Here is a 17,861-nt window from a genome sequence, read left to right on the forward strand (position 1 = left end):
GGCAGCCCAGTGGGTCAGGGATGGGCCAGTCTGGGCTGGGGCCCACAGGCATGTGGGGCATGGAACTGGGGCCCAGCTCTGAGGAGTAATCCCTGTGGGAATCAGCCTTCTGTCTGCTGGTCTGGGTTGGCCTGTGGCTAAGCTCCCATGGGAGTCCCCTTCCGCCCCCCCCCCCCTTTTTTTTTTACCTGCCCTTTTGTTTCTGGTTGTGTGGTCTTTCGATATGAGAGCTGAAGGCCAGGAGGGGGCTTGGCCAAGGTCACGTTGTGTTGGTGGCAGCTCTGTGCTGGCCCTTTTGGGACTCAGAGCGTGGCTGGGTCTGCAGGTTGACCAGGGTTCAGGCTGGAGTCCAGGGCACCCACAGGAGGTGGCCAAACCGCCTCTGGCCTCCTCCCTGGGCCCCACTTTCCAGCTTCGGCAGTGTAGGGAGGAGGAAGGTACTCAGAGCCACTGGGTTTGGACAGAGGTTATTTCCCACTGGGGGGTAGAGGGTGGGCTGAGGGCTCGGCCTTGCCGATCCTGGATGATGTGAATTTTGATATTTGCCCGTGTGCGTGTATCTCCTGGGTGTAGTGGATGCCAGTCTTGTTGCTGTGACAAGTAACAACCTTTTTTTTATTCTGTTTTTTATACAAAAACAACAATCCGACATTTTGGTGCTAAGGGTTTCCTGGTGCCGACAGTGGATCTAGGGGCTGAGGGGGTGTCTCTCCCCTGCTCAGGGAGGCGGTGCTGACCGGGCACCTCTCTGCCCCTCAGCTCCCGTCCTCATCTAGTCACAGGAGAGGAGGGGCCCTAAGCCAGGCTTGGCTCTCCTGGCCCTGCGGTAGGGAGACAGATTCCAGGGGGGCTAGGGGGCTGGTCGTGCTGCCCGTCTCCAGTTTCCTTCTTTTGGCCAAAAGGCTCTTGGGCAACCCCGGCCTGTGTGCTAGGGAGGGGGTGTAGAGACCTGGACTGCCCCCACTCACACACACCTTGATTTGATCGAAGACTGGAGGCATGGACGGATGGATGTGATCCAGTGTCAAACACGAAGGGAGGGCAGTGTGGGCAGAAAGACTTTTCTGTGTTCCTGGGTATCACTATGGTAATACAGCTGGTGGAGGCAGAGGTGGGGTCAGGCAGCCACTGTTGGGGGGGGGGAGGGCGCAGCCTTGGGCAGGGAGGGGATGCAGGTGCTGGCAGGAGCCCCAGGTGCATTTGTCTTTGTCACCAATGGCTGGAGGAGGTTGGACCTCAACACCTCTGCTGGGGACGGCCGCCCGCCCCAGCCTCTCAGGTACTTGGCCCTTGGGGAACGGGGGGCTGGTTTTTTGCTGGGGGGTGAGTTTCCAGGTCACCCCCTGAAGTCCACAGTTGGTCCCTGGTTTGGGAACCCTGCCTAGATGTGTGGGAAGAGGTGGGGTCCTGGATAACTTGATGTTTAGCACTTTAACCCCCTTCTTTGTCTTTAAAGTGGGTGTGGGGGGCTGCTGCCAAAAGTGACTATTGGGTCGGACCCCTCTCTCCCTTCTTCCCTTTCTGCTTCCCATGTTCTGGCGAGTGGCAGTGGCGAGCTGGTGGGCAGAGCCCTCCTCGAAAGTGGGCAGAGCCCTGGGCGGCTCAGCGGGATCCGCCCACCTCCCACTCTGGTGGGAATCCAGCCAGGTAACCGCCTGGCCTTGATTGACACCTTCAGTGAGAGGGACTGGAGTGGCAGACCCCCAGGGCATGGTGGGCGTGAACCCTGCCCAAGACCCAAGCCCAGGGCACAATGCCAGGTCCCTTTCTGAAGATCTACCTCTGGCCCAGCCCACCCACCCTTGCCCTGAGAACAGGAACGGCCCGACTGAAGGGGCTGACACTTCACACAAAAATAGGATGCACTTTATTTGCTTGTGCAAAGGCAGTTGAGGGTGTATCCTGGTGTGAGGTGATCAGTGGCCCTCCCAGCGGTAGCCCCCCTCCTGTCCCTCTGGTTCAGAAGGGAGAGAATGGGTGCACCCTGACCCACGGGGGCAGGGCTGTCCCGGTGTGTCCAGTTCGATGGGCCCCAGGTGGCTTACCCTGGAGGCCTGGGGTTCGCGGGCGGGGGCGGGGAGGGGGGGGGGGGCGCCGGCCAGTACCTCTGGCCTGGCAGCCACACATCCTGTGCTTTGGGTTTCTTGGTTTGGGTTTTTTAATGCCAGTTCTCCGTACATAAGTGCATTTCGGAAGAGAGGTTCCAGCTATCACTTGTAACCGTATATATACATATATATTCTATCTACAAAGTGTTTATTTGCAAGATGTTTTGACGGTGAGCTCGGGCCCTGCCCGCCTTGTGACCATCTGTCCCCGGTCCTCGTCCCCGCCTCCCGGCCCCATGTGGCGCGGGGGTGGGCCATCAACTGTATGTATTAAATATGACTGTATCAAATAAATGTTTATTGATTTTTTTCCAGGGGCTTTGTGCTGCTGAGTTTGTGGTAAAACTCGGGGTGGGATCTTTCCCCGCAGACGACGCCCGTCCGCCCGCTCGCGGCGGGTGAGGCCGGACTACGAGTCCCGGCACGCACAGCCGCACGGCCTTGTGGGACTTGTAGTCCGCACGGCGCGCCAGCGAGCGTGCGGCGCAAAGCCCCGAACTACGACTCCCGGCGGCCAGCCCCGGAGACGCGGCCCGCGGAGAGGCCTCAGAGTTCCATGGCGGCGCCCCCAGCCTCTGCTGACGCGCCCCGCTTGCCTCCGCCGCCCGCTGCGGCGGGAGACGGGCCCGACCGGCCGGCGGAGAGGAGCGAGGCCTCGTGCGAGGACCGGTAGGCGCGCCCCGCCGAGCACGGGCTGGGGGCCGCGCACGCCCTCTCGCGTCCGCCGTGTGAGCCGGAGCCCGCGGTGCGGTGGGGCGTCGGCCTGCGGGCAGGGCGACCTCGACGGGCTGGGTCTGGACACGCGGGGGGGGCCCCGGCCGCGGTGGGAGGTTCCTCCGGGCCTGGCGGGGCCGGCGGCGCTGAGCCCGGAGGTGAGACCGTGTCCGCCCCGCCGCTCCTCGATGGCCGGCGGCACCGGGTTCATGGGCAGGGCCTGCCGGGCGCCCAGTCCGAGGTTCTGCGGATAAAGCGGATTCTGCACGTAGCTGGCGTGGACTTTGTTGTCTGTCCCGAGGGGACGGCGAGGACCCCCGGGCTGGAGCATCTGAGGTGGTCGGTGTGTTCTGGAATCCGCCGGAACTCAGGCTCTGCTCCACCTAAGAGGCCAGGGTTCGTGAGTCTGGGGTGGATCGTGGCTGCTGCCTTCCGCCTGCCCCACCTGTTGTGCCGTGCCGCCAGGCTCTGGGGAGGCTTTGCAAGAGTTGAAGTTGGAAGGGTAGAGCGGGGGCAGGGCCATTTTGTCACCCTGACTGGGGAGATGGAAGAGGCCAAGAGGAAATGGGCTCCTACTGAGCTCCTGGGGCCAGGCCCACCAGGGGGCGGTGGCTGAGCCGCGATCCGGAGCAGCCCCCTGCACTTCCGGGTCTAAACTGTCGCTTCAGGAAGGCTCTGCGAGGGCCGCAGGTTGTGGGGGTCCAAGGAAACCACGGTTCCAGCCCGGGCATCTCATCTCGGGACTTGGGTGATCTCTCCAAGGCAGAAATGCTGTGTGCCTGGATTCCTCCAGAATGGTCTGGGTGCCAGGGCAACCTCTTTCTTGGAGGGAGGAGAGGGGCGGCGGGGGGGGGGGGGGGAGGGGTAAGGGATGAGGCGAGGCTGCCCGGCGATGACAGCTCTCCTTCAGGAGCCGCCAGATCGCAGGAGGCTGCCCAGGCCCTGAGGAGCATTGTGTGTCCTTCCCATCTCACACCTGCCCAGCAAAAAGTGACTATATGCCTGGCACAGGACTTGAGTCTGTGACACCTGCTTGTTCCAAAGAATCTTTGAGGTAGCCCAAGATCAGAGAGGATAAAGCTAGGTAAGCCCTTGAGAAAAGCACTCCCTGAGAACACAGATAGGTGGCAGCTGCAGTCAGGGCCCCATCCTGCGTGCAGAATCATGTAGTGGGCTTGGGTGCCCCCCCCCCCCCCCATGATGTCCAGGGAAGCGTAGGTCGTAGGAAGAGAGCCAGGACCTGGGAGCCGTAAGTGGAGACTCCAGCGCGCTTTCTCCAGAGGCCCATGGGGTCTACCCTGGAACTGCCTCTGGACTTCACGGTTGTCCCTTGATGCTGGCTGGTGTCCTGAGGGCTGTTCCTCTGTGCTGCCCCCACAGTCCCTGCACACCCCCCAAGGGCCCCGGAGCTGGGTCTGGTTGGCATTTTAGGTGTATGTGCCAGTGCCCCTGAGCTAAGGCTCTCCCCGACCACCCTTCCAGCTTCTTCCACGTCATTGTGGACACATTGGTATGGTTTGTCCACTTTGCCCTTGTGTTTTATCTGCTTGCCCCTCTAGAGGGTTAGCTCCATGAGGACAGAGACTCCAACTCCCTTAGCACTGGACATGCTGATGGGTAAATGAGAATGGTGGTGATAACAGTGAACCCCTGGGGCTGTCTCCTGGTGCGGGCCGGGTGGAGGTGGGTTTGCAGCTATGGGAATGGAGGGAGGCTGGCTGGACCCGCCCAGAGCAGCAGGAACAAGGGACTTCTGCAGGGAGGTTTCCAGGGTAATGGGGTAGGGGCTGTGCAAGTCTCTGGAGCCTGTTTTTGGCTCCTTTAAGGCTGCAGCCCCCCAGTGTTCTACCTGCCCTGAGAATAATCCCCTGACACCTCTGTCTCTGAGCAGTCTGGGGTCCACTGGGGCCTGGCTCCTCCCTCCTCCATCCAGCCTCATTTGACTCATCCGGCAAACTTCCTAAACCTGGACAGGGTGTCAGGCACCAGTGAAGGCCCTGGTGCTGCATGCCCCGACTCTGCAGCCCTGTCCAGGACAGCTCCAGCCTCCCAAGTGTGGGCCAGCCCCTGCCTGCTTGTCCAGGCCAGGGAGCAGGAGGGGGAAGCTCTTGTGGGCAAAGTTGGACAGTTCAGTTCTGCCTCCAAGTGCCTCTGGACAGGGAGACAGACACACCCTTGTTACCTGGGCGGCCAGGAGCGGCCCCTCTTCAGGTGTGTGAGCCCCATCTGGAATCTTCTCTTCCCTGAGCCTCCGTGTTGTTAGAAGCCAGCAGGAAAGCTGGAAAGGAGGCTGAGGACCTAGGGATGCAGACCGGTTCACACACTGCAGTAAAGATCTTTTGGCTGGCCCACCCTTGCTGAAGCTGGGGCTGAACCCATTCTTTCTCCTGCTGCCAGGCTAGAGAATGACTGTTTCCCCTGGCTGAACACACAGCACTGGGTGGCCTTGGGGGATGAACTGGAGCCTACCCCTGGAGGGGGTGGGGCAGGTGGATAGAGTTTCAGGTTTGTTTAGGCCTCTAGAAGGCACCTTGGGGCCAAGAGTGTCGGCGCAGCATTGACAGTCAGCAAGACTTGGCCAGGAGAGACCTCAGATTTCCCTGTTCTGTAGGGGTGTAGGAGAGGATTGGTTTTACAGTCCCGAGCAGGCCTGGGGTCTGGAGTTTTTTCCATGGTGTACTAGGAGGGGTGCACTGTGGTCCTCAGCAAGCACTGGGCCGGCAGCGCACCAGCCGGTGCACAGGCCAGGGCAGGCCTGAGGTCTGCCAGGGCCACAGGACACTGTTCTTTTCAGCAGGGTCAGTGCTATTAATATCGGGAAAGTGCACAGCCCCCAGCCGGGTGATCCTCTTAATGCCCGTGGCCTCAGCCTCTGAGGCCGGCAGTGAGTGCCGTTCCTTCCACACGGGAGGCTCTTCGGACCCAACCCCAGCTCCTCACCCGCAGCACTTCCTGCCCACACATGGAGGGACAGTTCAGGCGTCTCCTGAGCTGTCCGAGGGGGCCACTGTGGGTCTAAGTGGCCCTGTGGAGATGCTCCTGCAGACACCTGGGATCACCCTGCTGTCCACTGTCCCCTGTGTCCCAGCCATGAGCAGCCCCCCAGCTTACCCTGGCATCAGGATCTCGGGATGCTGGGCCCTCGGAGCAGAAGGCAGGTGAGTGGCAGGCCTGTTGTCCCCCGCGGCTGTAGTGAGGCAACTGCCTTTGCAGTGTCTTGGCCGCTGGCAGCCCCATGTAGCGTGTGTCCGATCGACGTAGGGAAACAGGCCGGGTAGGTGCTCGCGAGGGGCCAGGCAGGGCTGGCCGCCAGCAGGGTCTGGTTTTGCTTGGGGCTGCCTGTTACAGGCGAGTCTCTGTTGTGGCTCATAATCCTTTGGTTTGAGATTAGCTTTTGTCACTGCAGCCAGAAGCACCCCGACCATCTGTTGACTGAGAAATGAGATCTTTTGTGCGATGTTCCCATTTCCAAGGTCGCGTCGCTGAGAAAATGGGGTGCGGCTTGCTCTGAGGTCACAGCGCGGCTTTGTCCCTGATTCCCAGAGAGAGACGGGGCTTTGGAGAAGGCAGTGCAGCTGGAGTTGGCTGCAGACCCAGCCTGATGCCTTCCCGGCCCATCACACGCCCTAGATGGGGCGGCGCCCTAGACGGGGCGGGTTTCTGGCAAAGCTCTCTCTGCCCTACTTTCAGCTCTTCCTGGCGCACGGGTACTCTTCCCTGGAATGGTCCCAGGCTGTTGGCAGCATGAGCCTCAGAAGTTGTCAGTGGTGGTGGCCGTCATTACCTCAGTAGTACAATGAACACTCACAAACAGGGACTCTGAGTTTCCTGCTGGAGAGGCCAGGCCACTGCGCTGGGGTGAGAAGCAGGGGACGGGAGCGATGCCAGCCCCAGGCCTACGCTGCCCCGAGGCGGTCCTGCGTGGGCATGCTCAGCACGAGCGCACAAGAGTGCGTTCTTTGAGATGGGGAGGACTTCCTCCATTGCAAGTCAGGTTTTCCACATTGGAGTGTGCTCGCAGAAGGCACGGGGCTGGACTTTGTTCTCTGCCCACCGTCACCCCCAGGGCCACCGCAGGGCTGGCTCCACTCTCCCGAATGGGCCATCTGTCATCTCCAGAGCGAGCGGCGGGCCGCCTGCTTGGGAGGGCAACACATTGGTGAGCCGTGGGGGCCGTGTGCTCAGTGTGGTTAGACGAATACGTCCGGGGTTAGATCACACGGCACTGCCCTCTGCCCAGGTCCTGGAGATACTGCTGCTTGGTGCATGCTTTCCCCACCCCCTCACCGTGTCCCTCTCTGGTTTGACTGAATGGGCGTGTGGACGGCACTGCTGGGGTGGCTCCATGCTGGGCAGAATCCCCCACGTGCTTGCTGTTGGGTGACAGTGCCTAGGGCTGTCCTCGCTCCAGATTGCTGTCTCCAGAGCCACAGATGTGACACTGAGCACACAGACAGGCTAATCACCTCCAGCGGTGGCTCCTTGTGCTGTCCTGGCAAGGAGCAGCGGCAGTCCTGTGCTGTCTGTCCCCCAGGATGCGGCCACGTGTCTCCTGTCATGTGGTGGGTGGTTTCTTGCTGCTGAAGTTGTCCTCTCAACACACCAGTAGGCTCCCGAGCACTACCTGTCACGCCTTTGGCTTCAGCTAATTCCTCCCACCCCCAACACGTGTGCACCCCACCTTCCCGGCTCTTGCAGGCTGTTCCAGAGGCAGGAAGGCACTGTCACGGGCCTGGGTGAGCTGGCAGCACCCTTGCCGGGGCATGGGTCTGCGGCCCGGTTCCAGGCACCCCGCGGCCCGGCACTGCTGGCTGTAGGGGTGGCAGCAGACTTCACAGACCGTAGCCCTCTCTGTGCGCCCCATTTTGTTCACGCACCCTTAAATGAAGGCGTGTGCAGGCGGGCGGTTTTATGTAAATATATAAATGAGTTCGTGTCTCATGGCACTGGACTTTCTCACCTAGCCATACTTCCACGACGCCTTCCCTGTCTCTGTTCATCCCCGGCTCTCCTGCTAGTACTGTGAGCAGCACTCATCACCAGGGTCCTGGACCAGGGGTGGACAGGCAGTGCTGCAGAAAGCGTTCCGCAGGGACCGACTTGCCCAGCACGTCACATGGTTCCCTGCCCTGTCTTCCCACCCGCCGGGGGCTCTGCCCAGATTGTCAGTAGTTGTGCTGGGCCATGACCTGCCTTGAAGCCTCGGGAGCAGGTCAGCAAGGTGATGCTTTGGCCAGCCCAGTCTCTCTCTTATGTGGTGGCCAGAAATGCCTTCTCCCTGGGCTTGTCCTGGCCTTGCAGCCATCTTTACACCAGGCTTTTGTGTCCAAGCCTCTCAGCACAGACTCTGAGCAGGCATCAGGCAGACACTGCCTCCCAGCTGGGCCACTCAGCCAAATTGAATGTCCCTGGAGCTGCCGCTCTTGGGATTTGAGGCCTTGGGCCAGGAGTCACACCGTACCCCTTCTGAAATGACAGAGACATCAGCATGTCCCTTCGGCACTAGGGGTACAGCATGGGCAGGACAGAACACAGATGCCGTCCGTGCCTTCCCTGGATTGAGTTTTCCAGCTCGTAGCCCCTGGGGGCCGCTGCCTTCTGCCCGGAGTTTGCAGCGTGCTGGAGGGCAAGAAGCAAGGGCTTCCCTGTAGGCCTCCCAGTGCAGGGCCTTCCTCCTGCACCCATCCACTCTGCCGCCCTGCCCAGCTTTCCCGTCAGCGGCTTCCTTCCCCGGAGCCCCTCTCCCTGTGTACCCTACGGGGTGGCAGGGATCAGATCATATAAAACAAGAGGACTGCCCAGAGAGTGTCCTGGGAGGAAACATAGTCCTTCACGGGGTCTTGACTGCCATTGGTGTGCCCCTCTCATCTCCTGAAAGGACAGGGGCCCTATGGAGCCAGCCGGTGCCCAGCCTGCGAGGAAAGAGGAGCCAGGCCCAAGGTGGCGGTCCTCATTGCCCTGTGTTTGCTGTCCCTCCGAACTTGTGTGGGCAGTGGCGGTCCGAGGCCCAGAGCCCTGTGGATGGGCTGCGGGTGGTTTTTTGTGTCTGCCCCAATTGAGTCTGCCCCCCCCCCCCCGCGCCGTGCCCGTGTGCCTGCACGGGGGGCTGCGCCCCACGGCGGCCACGCCAGGCCCGACACAGGACGGCAGAGGCGAGCGTGTACTCCTTCTCTGCAGCAGCAATGCGGAGTCCTTGGACAGGCTCCTCCCGGCTGTGGGCACCAGGCGCTCGCCCCGGAAGCGCACCACCAGCCAGTGCAAGTCTGAGCCGCCCCTGCTGCGCACCAGCAAGCGCACCATCTACACAGCCGGGCGGCCGCCCTGGTACAACGAGCATGGCACGCAGTCCAAGGAGGCCTTCGCCATCGGTGAGCAAGGCCCGCGGCGGGAGGGGGAGGTCAGGCAGGACCTGTCATCGAGCACCTGAGCAGCAGCTCCACTGATGTCAGCAGCCTCGTGCCCCTCGGTTGTGTCAGGGAACCCATCTGGGAGGATGGCTGGGCGGCCCTTGCTCAGGGTCACTCTGCCCCTTCCCGCAGGCCTGGGAGGTGGCAGCGCCTCCGGGAAGACAACTGTGGCCAGGATGATCATCGAGGCCCTGGACGTGCCCTGGGTGGTCTTGCTGTCCATGGACTCCTTCTACAAGGTGAGGAGCACTCCCGCACATGCAGGCCATGTCCTCAGAGGGGCCTGGAGCCCCCGCCCCGGCCCCGGCCCCGGCCCCGGGCATGGCGGGGAGGGGCGCACAGAGCCCCTGCCTGCTCCCCCTACAGGTGCTCACCACGCAGCAGCAGGAGCAGGCTGCCCGCAACGACTTCAACTTTGACCATCCAGACGCCTTTGACTTTGACCTCATTGTGTCCACCCTCAAGAAGCTGAAGCAGGGCAAGAGTGTCAAGGTTCCCGTGTACGACTTCACCACCCACAGCCGGAAGAAAGACTGGGTAGGCCCGCCGGGCGCGGCCTGTGCCTATCCTCCTGGGCGCACGGTGGGCACAGAGGGTGAACCACTGCACGATTCCTTTGCAGAAAACGCTCTATGGTGCAAACGTCATCATCTTCGAGGGCATCATGGCCTTTGCTGACAAGACACTGCTGGAGGTGAGAGTGGGGCTCGAGGCTGACGGCCGGGGACGCCCACCCCGGCTCAGCTCTCTGCCCCCCCGTGGTTCTAACCTCAAACCTGCCTCCTCCAAGCAGGCCAAGCCACTGGCTCTGACAGGTGCATGGCCACCTGTCCCGTCCTTGTGGTGCAGTCACTGGGTGTTGGGTGAGGAATGGCTACTCTGTGGGGAGCCAGTCAGGACGTTGGGTCAAGCAGACCCGCCACTCCCACAGAGAGACTGGAAATGCCCTTGGTGGGGGAAGCAGCCTGAGGAGGGGCTCCCTTCCAGGTGGGGGTGCAAGCCCTGGGCCGGGGCCTCTACTGTGTTTTCTTTCTCTTCTGATCCTTACTCACCCTCTTCATGTCTGTGTTTCCTTTGCTGTTCTTTGGGGCTCATGCAGGCACTGAGGTCAGAGTGACCTTGGGGTGGTGGGTGCAGGTTTGCGTGTGTGCACGTGCGTGCTCTTGCCTGGGATGGAGGCGGGCCCTTGTGTCTGTGCCGTCTGCGTGGTGCACCCCTGACCCCTGGCAGGCGTGCACAGCCGCATCCATCCCGCCAGGCCATGCTGTGCGGGGCTCCCTCTCCTGCCCCTGCTGAGGCCCATCGGGGGAGGCCTGTGCTCACAGCCAGCTGTGCTGTGCTCCTGGTTCCTTGTAGTTCTGAGGCCAGCGAGTTTGGGCTGAGCTCAGGGAACTCCGCTGCCCACCGTACAGCAGTGCCCAGCCCCACATCCGCCCATTCTAGGCCAGACCTGAACTCACCAAGCCCAAGAACCATGGTGGGGGATGTGGTGGGGAGGGAACAAGTCCCCAGTCCCCTGGTGTGTGTGAGGGCATGTAGATAGCGGACGACCCACGGTCGTGGTGCCGGCTCCACCTGCCTCGGGAACCAGTACCCATCCAGTGGCCTTTGGCTGAAGCCCTTGGTGGACAGCGCCCCCGCGCAACGTGTACATGCCCCCACAGCCACGCACACTGCCAGCCAGAGGTACCAGCCAGACCCTCAAGGTGCCCCAAGGTCGGCGCACAGCCCAGAGATCTTTGCAGGAACTGGTCCCGATGTCGCCCACACTGGCTCTGCCGGTGGCACGCCCCGCTCAGCAGCCGGCTCTCCCCATCCAGCTCCTGGACATGAAGATCTTTGTGGACACAGACTCTGACATCCGCCTTGTGCGACGGCTGCGCCGGGACATCAGCGAGCGAGGCCGAGACATTGAGGGCGTCATCAAGCAGTACAACAAGTTCGTCAAACCTGCCTTCGACCAGTACATCCAGCCCACCATGCGTGTGGCAGACATCGTGGTGCCCTGGGGTGAGCCTGCAGACCCACCTGCCCTGGGGATGTGGGCAGAGGAGGCCTTGGTTGCCCGTGTCACCCTCCTGACCTGTCCTGTCCCGTCCCAGGGAGCGGGAACACAGTGGCCATCGACTTGATCGTGCAGCACATGCACAGCCAGCTGGAGGAGGTGAGTCAGCTGGGCCAGGTTCCCAGCTACCTGCAGCCCGCCCGGCCCCACTCCCTGCCTCCCTGCAGCCACCATCCACAGCCACCTGCTCTGCAGCCCCCGTGTATTTACTGTCCCCTGCCACGTTCTGGCCCTCCAGTGTCCCAGGCCTGCTCGGTCAGCCTTGCTGCCCACCAGCCCCCGGCCCTTTGTGCTGGCCAGAGGCAGCTGGGTTCCCTGAGGAAGCGTGGAGTGTACAGGTGCCTTCTGGTGTTTCTGGCCTGAGCTGGGCCTTGAGTGGAAGGGTGCACTCCTGTTCTTCCCAAAGCTTCCAGGGACCGTTGGGTGTCAGTGCTGGGTGCTGTGTCCCGAACACTCCAGGAGGGGTGCCCCAACCTGAAGTTACATGCGCCGGGCTGGCTAAGGGCACTGCCCACCGCTCTGGGCAGGCTCCGTAATGGGGTGCTGGAAGTCTGAGGAATGAGGAACAGAGCCCCAGGAGTCCTGGCTCTTACTGCCCAGTCCAGAGGGTGCCCAGGTCATAGGCCGTAACAGCTGGTTCCCTCCCATGGTTGGCAGCTGCCTCGGATGATCCGTTGGTGGGGCTGTGGCAGGTCCGTTCCTGGGTGGGGGTGGCCCAGCTGGCCAGGGTGCACGGTGGCGAGGGGCTGTGCTGTCCGGTGACTGCGAGGTGAGCAGTGCTACCATCACTGACGTGCCACCCCATTCCCTTGTGTCTCCCTGTGTTGCTGCCGCAGCGTGAGCTCAGTGTCAGGTAAGACTTCCTACACCTGTCTGCACAGACGGAGGCATTTCCAACATCCACAGGCAGCTCAGAATTTGGGTTGTCACCTGGGCAGGCGGGAGGGTCCTCTCCTGTCATGCCCACCCTTGGGCAGCCCTGCCCCAGGCACGGAAGGGACAGTGTGGTGGCCCCCACACTGCTTTTGCCTGTCCTTGTTGGCAGATGAGGAAACTAAGGCACAGAGATGTTAAGGAACTCGCCCAAGGTCACACAGAGCCCTGACTCTGCCCTGGTCAGACCTCTCTGGAGGCCTCTCCCTAGCATGGGGCTGGTTGCATGGGGTCTGACGCCAGAGGGCACAGCTGTGCTGAGCCAGCCCTGTTGGGTGCCCCCCAGGTCAGTGGCTACAGGCCTGCCCCTCAGAAGCTAGAGGGAGGGCCTGGGTTTATACCTCCTTTGCCTGATCTGAGGGTCCGGTCTGGATTCCCACAGATGGTGGTGAGGCCTCAGCCCCCTGGCCCCCTGCCCATCTGGCCCTGGAGAGAGAGAGAGCCAGGAGCTCTGAATGCACCAGGGCCCCAAGGGAGCAGAGGAAGCACCTACCCCACACAGTGCTCAGCATGAATGAATGAATGAATGAATGAATGAATGACCTGCCTGTAGCCCAGGCTTTCTGTGGGATCGGGAAGCACCAGGAGAGCCCCCGGTTCACAACTGGGAGCCCCAGCTGCTGCGTTGGGAATGCCTCCAGGGCCAGTCACTGGCCCCTCCAGTGTCCTGCCCTCGCTTGAATCACTGCTTGGCTCTCCTCCAGACCAGGGCACCTGCAGGGATTGTCCTGTCAGGCCCTCTGGAAGCCTCTGTTGTGAGAATACAGTTCCTGGGGTTTCAGACTTGAGAAAACACCCAAATGCTGCTGCCGGCCAGTTCCCCTTCTCTGGCCAGCCACGGAAGTGGTGGCTGGTGGCCGCTTGCCTCTGTCAGCCCCAGGAAGTGTTGCTGGTGGGCGGTCGGCGGGGACAGGCAGGCAGGCAGGCCTCTGGGCGGGGGCCGTGCCTCGCAGAGCAAAGCCTCCAGGGGTCCCCCAGTCGCCCGCCACCTGCCTCTCTCTCTCAGGCCAGCTAGCCGGAGGCTGCAGGGGCTGCCCGCGCTCCCTTGCTAAATGCTCTTTTTCTCTTTGTTCTTTTCCTCTTTGTAAACCCTTGGGTTTCCTGCCCTGTTCCCTCCCCGAACGTACTCTTCACCTGGCGAGCAGAGGAAGCTGCGCTGGGATATGTGAGGACAGAGTGCGCTCTGGTTGTGCTGCTGCTGGTGCTGTGCGCTGCTGGGGGAGGGGGGCTGCTGTCCCCGCCCCTGCTCCGCCCTCCCCCGGCTCTGCCCCGCCCCGTCTGCTCTGCTCCGCCCTCCCCCAGCTCCGCTCTCTGCTCCGCTCTCCCCCGCCCCCTCTGCTCTGCTCCGCCCTCCCCCCGCTCTGCCCCGCCCCCTGCCCTCTGCTCCGCCCTCCCCCAGCTCTGCCCTCTGCTCCGCCCCCTCTGCTCTGCTCCGCCCTCCCCCAGCTCTGCCCTCTGCCCCGCCCCCTCTGCTCCGTCCTGCCCCACCCCCTCTGTTCCCCCCTTCCCCCCCTCCTCTCCCCGCTCCAGGCCTGGTGCAGCAGGGGTGGCCCTGAGCTAGATTTGCTCCTGTTTTCTGAGAGGGTGGTGCATCACCTGGAGGGAAGGGTCAGGGTGAAGTTTGGCCCTGAAGCTCAGTTGTTGCCCAGAGAGACATGTTCTGGGGTTGGGGACCAGTCGCCCTTCCTGGGGGCTGAGACTCCTTCTCCCTCCCGCTGCCTGGTCCCCTTTCGCTTTCTCCCGAGCAAGGCCCGGAGGGGACTGGGGCTGGGAGGGGAGGCTGACACCGTAGCCCCTCGCTTTCCCACCTGAAGATCAGCTGCTCTGCCTTCGCCTGGCGGGCGTATCTCGGGGGTGGGGCCCTCCCTCCAGGTCGGCCACAGGGAGGCGGCGGCCCCCACTCTGCACGCCCCACTGTCCCCCTCACATCTGCCCCACACACAGTGTCGGAGCGGGAGGATGGGGCGCCAGGAGGAGACACCCCTTCTTGAGTCCCCCAATTGGCTTGTGTTTCCAGGGCCGCACTGGCCTCGGCGCACCAGTGCCACCCTCTGCCTCAGACGCTGAGTGTCCTCGAGAGCACGCCGCAGGTGCGAGGCATGCACACCATCATCAGGTGAGAGCCCTTCTGTAGGACGAGGTGGCCCCTGGCGGCCCACCCCTTTGCTTAACGCCACCGGCCCACAGGGACAAGGAGACCAGCCGTGACGAATTCATCTTCTACTCCAAGCGGTTGATGCGGCTGCTCATTGAGCATGCGCTCTCCTTCCTGCCCTTCCAGGTGCGGGGCGGGGTGGGGACCGGCGGGGGGGGGGGGGGGGGCGGGGGAGCGGGATGTGGGCGGCCCCTCGTGCTCACGAGCGCCCCCACCCCCTCTGTGCGCAGGACTGCGTCGTGCAGACCCCGCAGGGGCAGGACTACGCGGGCAAGTGCTATGCGGGGAAGCAGGTACCGGCGGGGCCGCAGCCGGGGGGGCGAGACTGGGGCAGCCGGGGAGGCGAGGCGGGAGGTCCGGCCAGCTCAACGCCCCCCACCCCCGGGCCCCCAGATCACTGGCGTGTCCATCCTGCGGGCCGGTGAGACGATGGAGCCCGCGCTGCGGGCCGTGTGCAAAGACGTGCGCATAGGCACTATCCTCATCCAGACCAACCAGCTCACTGGGGAGCCCGAGGTGCGGGGCCGGAAGGAGCCTGGAGGGCAGGGGCCAAGGGGCGCAGGGAGCCTGGAGGGCACGGGGCGGGGCGGGGGGGGGGGAGGCGGTGGTAATCCGGGGCGGGGAGAGTCCGGAGGGCAGCCCTGGCTTTGTGCCGGCTCTGACTCCGGCTCCGACTCCGGCTCCTCGCAGCTCCACTACCTGCGGCTGCCCAAGGACATTAGTGACGACCATGTCATCCTGATGGACTGCACCGTGTCCACGGGCGCTGCAGCCATGATGGCCGTGCGGGTGCTCTTGGTGAGTGGGTTGGAGGGGGCCGCCGGCCGCAGGGCTGGCTTGGAATTCACCGGCCCCGTACCGTGCAGGACCACGACGTGCCGGAGGACAAGATCTTCTTGCTGTCGCTGCTCATGGCGGAGATGGGTGTTCACTCGGTGGCGTATGCTTTCCCGCAAGTGAGGATCCTCACCACAGCTGTGGACAAGCGCGTCAATGACCTCTTCCGCATCATCCCTGGCATCGGTGAGGCGGCGCAGGGCCGGTCAGCGGTGCTGGGGGGTGGGGGGGGGGGGCGGGGCTGGCGGCTGGAATCCCCGCCACGAGGGCCTGCTTCCTTCCCCAGGGAACTTCGGTGACCGCTACTTCGGGACCGACGCTGTTCCTGACGGCAGTGATGAGGAAGAGTGGCCTCCACGAGCGAGCCTGAGCGAGCCTGAGCGAGCCTGAGCCCTCCTGCCCTCGCCCCCACCCAGCCTCTTCCCGCCTCGCGTGGCCTTGCTTACGGAGATGTCGTAACTTATTTCAGTCTAAAGAAAGACGTTACCGCTGCAACTCACTCTGTACGTTTTATAAAATAAAGTTCAGGGAAACGAAGCCGTGACTGATGGGTGAGGGGCACCTGAGTGCTGCCCTGCCTGGGACCGAGGTGCAGAGCCACCACGGAGAGGAAGAGTCCAGGGGCCTGGCCTTCTCCACAGCACAACAGGCACCCCCGGTCTCGCGCTGGGCTTTCCCGGCGATCCGGGCTCAGTGCCGGATTTAGGAGGGCACAGCTCCTGGCTCTGCTAGACGGGCCCCTGGGTGGCCGCCTGGACCTGGGGCTCTGGGTCTCAAGAGACAGCGTCCGCAGCCGCCTCCCACCCCCACCATGTGTTCGTAGTACCGGGGAGCGGGGCGGAAATCAGCATGTGGGCGGCGGTAGGAGGGAGTGACGAGTGGATCCCAGCCACTGACAAGAGCCCCAAGTTGCAGCAGAGATGGCGGGGCCTCAGCGGCCGGCCGTGCTGTGTGGGGCCAGAAACCCACCTCCGGCCCTGCCTTCGTTGCCGCCGGGCTCGAGGGTGCGTGGGCTTCTCTCGCTCCCCTCCAGACGGTGGGTCTGTGGCAGGCCGGCCTGGGTGTGGGTGTGTGGGACGCAGATGCTTGGGCTGCTGGGGGTGGGCTGCCAGGCACCCCCAGCCTTCCTCCCCCTCTTTCTTCCAGGGCTGGCTCTTGCCGCTTTCCTGCCTTCCTGATCTCCTTGGTTTCCCCCCCCCCCCCCCCACAAAGACCATGTCATGGAAAAGCTTGTGGGGGCGTGGACAGGAAGTCACTGGGTGGGGGCCAGGCCAAGGGCAGGCAGATAAAGGCAGGAGGCTGTCCGAGGGGTGGCCAGGCACCAGGGACAGAGCACGGGCATGGGGCCCAGAGGTCAGCAGGAGGGGCTTCTGCCCAAGCTGGTGAGTAGACCCCTCTCCCCATGTTCTGGGGCCCCCGCTCACCCATTCTAACATCCTTGTGCTGTGTGCTGGAACCTGGCCTGGCCCTGCTTAGGAGGTACCCTGGGACGGTGAGGCTGAGAACGTGCCATTCGGTCACACCGGGTCTTTCCAGAACAGAAATAGGGCAAACCGTTAATGAGGGTCCAGGCAGAGGCTAGGTTATTCCTCGGAGGGCCCCCCAGAGTCCAGCTAGGGGCTGACCAGCTCCCAGAGAATAACTCGAACCCACACACGTACACCCACGTATCAACACCACGCACACACATCAGCACACAGCAAATCCACAGGCACGTGTGCGTGTGCACAACGCAGCTGGAAGGAAAGGGCCCAGTTGCCCCTGCCCAACTCAGCCAGCCCCTGGGGGAGGACGAGTTCCTCCCGCTTCTTGAGGGTCAGTGGGGGCCTAGGGCAGAATCGGGAGACGGGAAGCCTGAACCAGAGGACCTGCCCCCTCAGGCTGTGGTCCCTTCGTCCAAGGCAACTTGGGGAAGCTAGGCCGTGGGCTTGGGGGGGGGGGGGGGCGGTTCTTGAGCCCATCTCCTGCTGGGTCCTGTTGGGGGCAGGGAGTAGAAGTAGGTCACCTTGCAAATGGCGCTGGGGGAGGGTCTTCAGGCTGCCAGAGAAAGGAGGGGACAATTCCTCTGGGCCTTGGGGCCTCTCAGTCCCAGAGATAGGACCAGAATCCAAGGTCCAAGACTTTTCTGGGAACCACAATCAACACAGCTTCTGGGCACATCGGGGGGGTTCCAGTTGGGGCAGAAGGCGTGGGTGAGGCCCTCCAGGGATGGATGAGCCCATCCCCAGGACACTCTCCGGTGGCCCTCATGCTGCCTTTCCGGGCATCTGGGCTCCTCCGGGCCCAGCAGAAGCTGAGGGGTGGGGGTGGGGGGGCAGGTGCCTGGGGGAGAAGTTGAGGAGAGCTGGGAAGACGGGGCTACAGCCGGGAGCCCATCCCACGCTGGTCCAGACGCTCCCATGACATGGTGGGTGTCCTTCACCAGCTGCCCCCGGGCGGTGCCTCCAGGACTGTCCAACCTGAGAATGGTGTCTCCGGGGTCCATCTCAGGTTCGTCAGCCCGTGAGGTGCCACCCCTTTGCCAGCAGCGGCTGCCACAAGGCGAGGAGCGATGCCCCCGGGGCCTGGCCGGAAGGGAAGCTTGGGGAGCCCCAGACCGGCATTAGGCACATCTGGTGGGCACGCTCAGTCGGGCAAGTCAG

General features: G+C 63.2%; 1 protein-coding gene across 7 annotated transcripts; it reads left to right on the top strand.

Moving 5' to 3' along the window:
* The first annotated feature begins 2,579 nt into the window (after positions 1-2,579).
* On the top strand, positions 2,580-15,775 carry UCKL1 (uridine-cytidine kinase 1 like 1). Of its 7 annotated transcripts, none has more exons than XM_042979881.1 (15): positions 2,580-2,777; positions 9,003-9,190; positions 9,362-9,468; positions 9,596-9,766; positions 9,852-9,923; positions 11,050-11,239; positions 11,332-11,393; positions 13,373-13,392; positions 14,245-14,343; positions 14,415-14,508; positions 14,613-14,675; positions 14,776-14,898; positions 15,073-15,180; positions 15,249-15,405; positions 15,506-15,775. In XM_042979881.1, the coding sequence occupies exons 1-15, from the start codon at positions 2,665-2,667 to the stop codon at positions 15,607-15,609; spliced, it is 1,671 nt and encodes a 556-aa protein (XP_042835815.1). In that variant the 5' UTR covers positions 2,580-2,664; the 3' UTR covers positions 15,610-15,775. The 7 variants fall into 7 exon arrangements, with proteins under 7 accessions (XP_042835815.1, XP_042835812.1, XP_042835816.1 ...); XM_042979878.1 differs by having other exon boundaries at positions 2,581-2,777; positions 9,000-9,190; XM_042979882.1 differs by lacking the exon at positions 13,373-13,392 and adding an exon at positions 12,131-12,147 and having other exon boundaries at positions 2,581-2,777.
* The last annotated feature ends 2,086 nt before the right edge of the window (positions 15,776-17,861 follow it).

Source organism: Panthera tigris, chromosome A3, assembly GCF_018350195.1.
Source record: "Panthera tigris isolate Pti1 chromosome A3, P.tigris_Pti1_mat1.1, whole genome shotgun sequence".
Taxonomy (NCBI): Eukaryota; Metazoa; Chordata; class Mammalia; order Carnivora; family Felidae; genus Panthera; species Panthera tigris.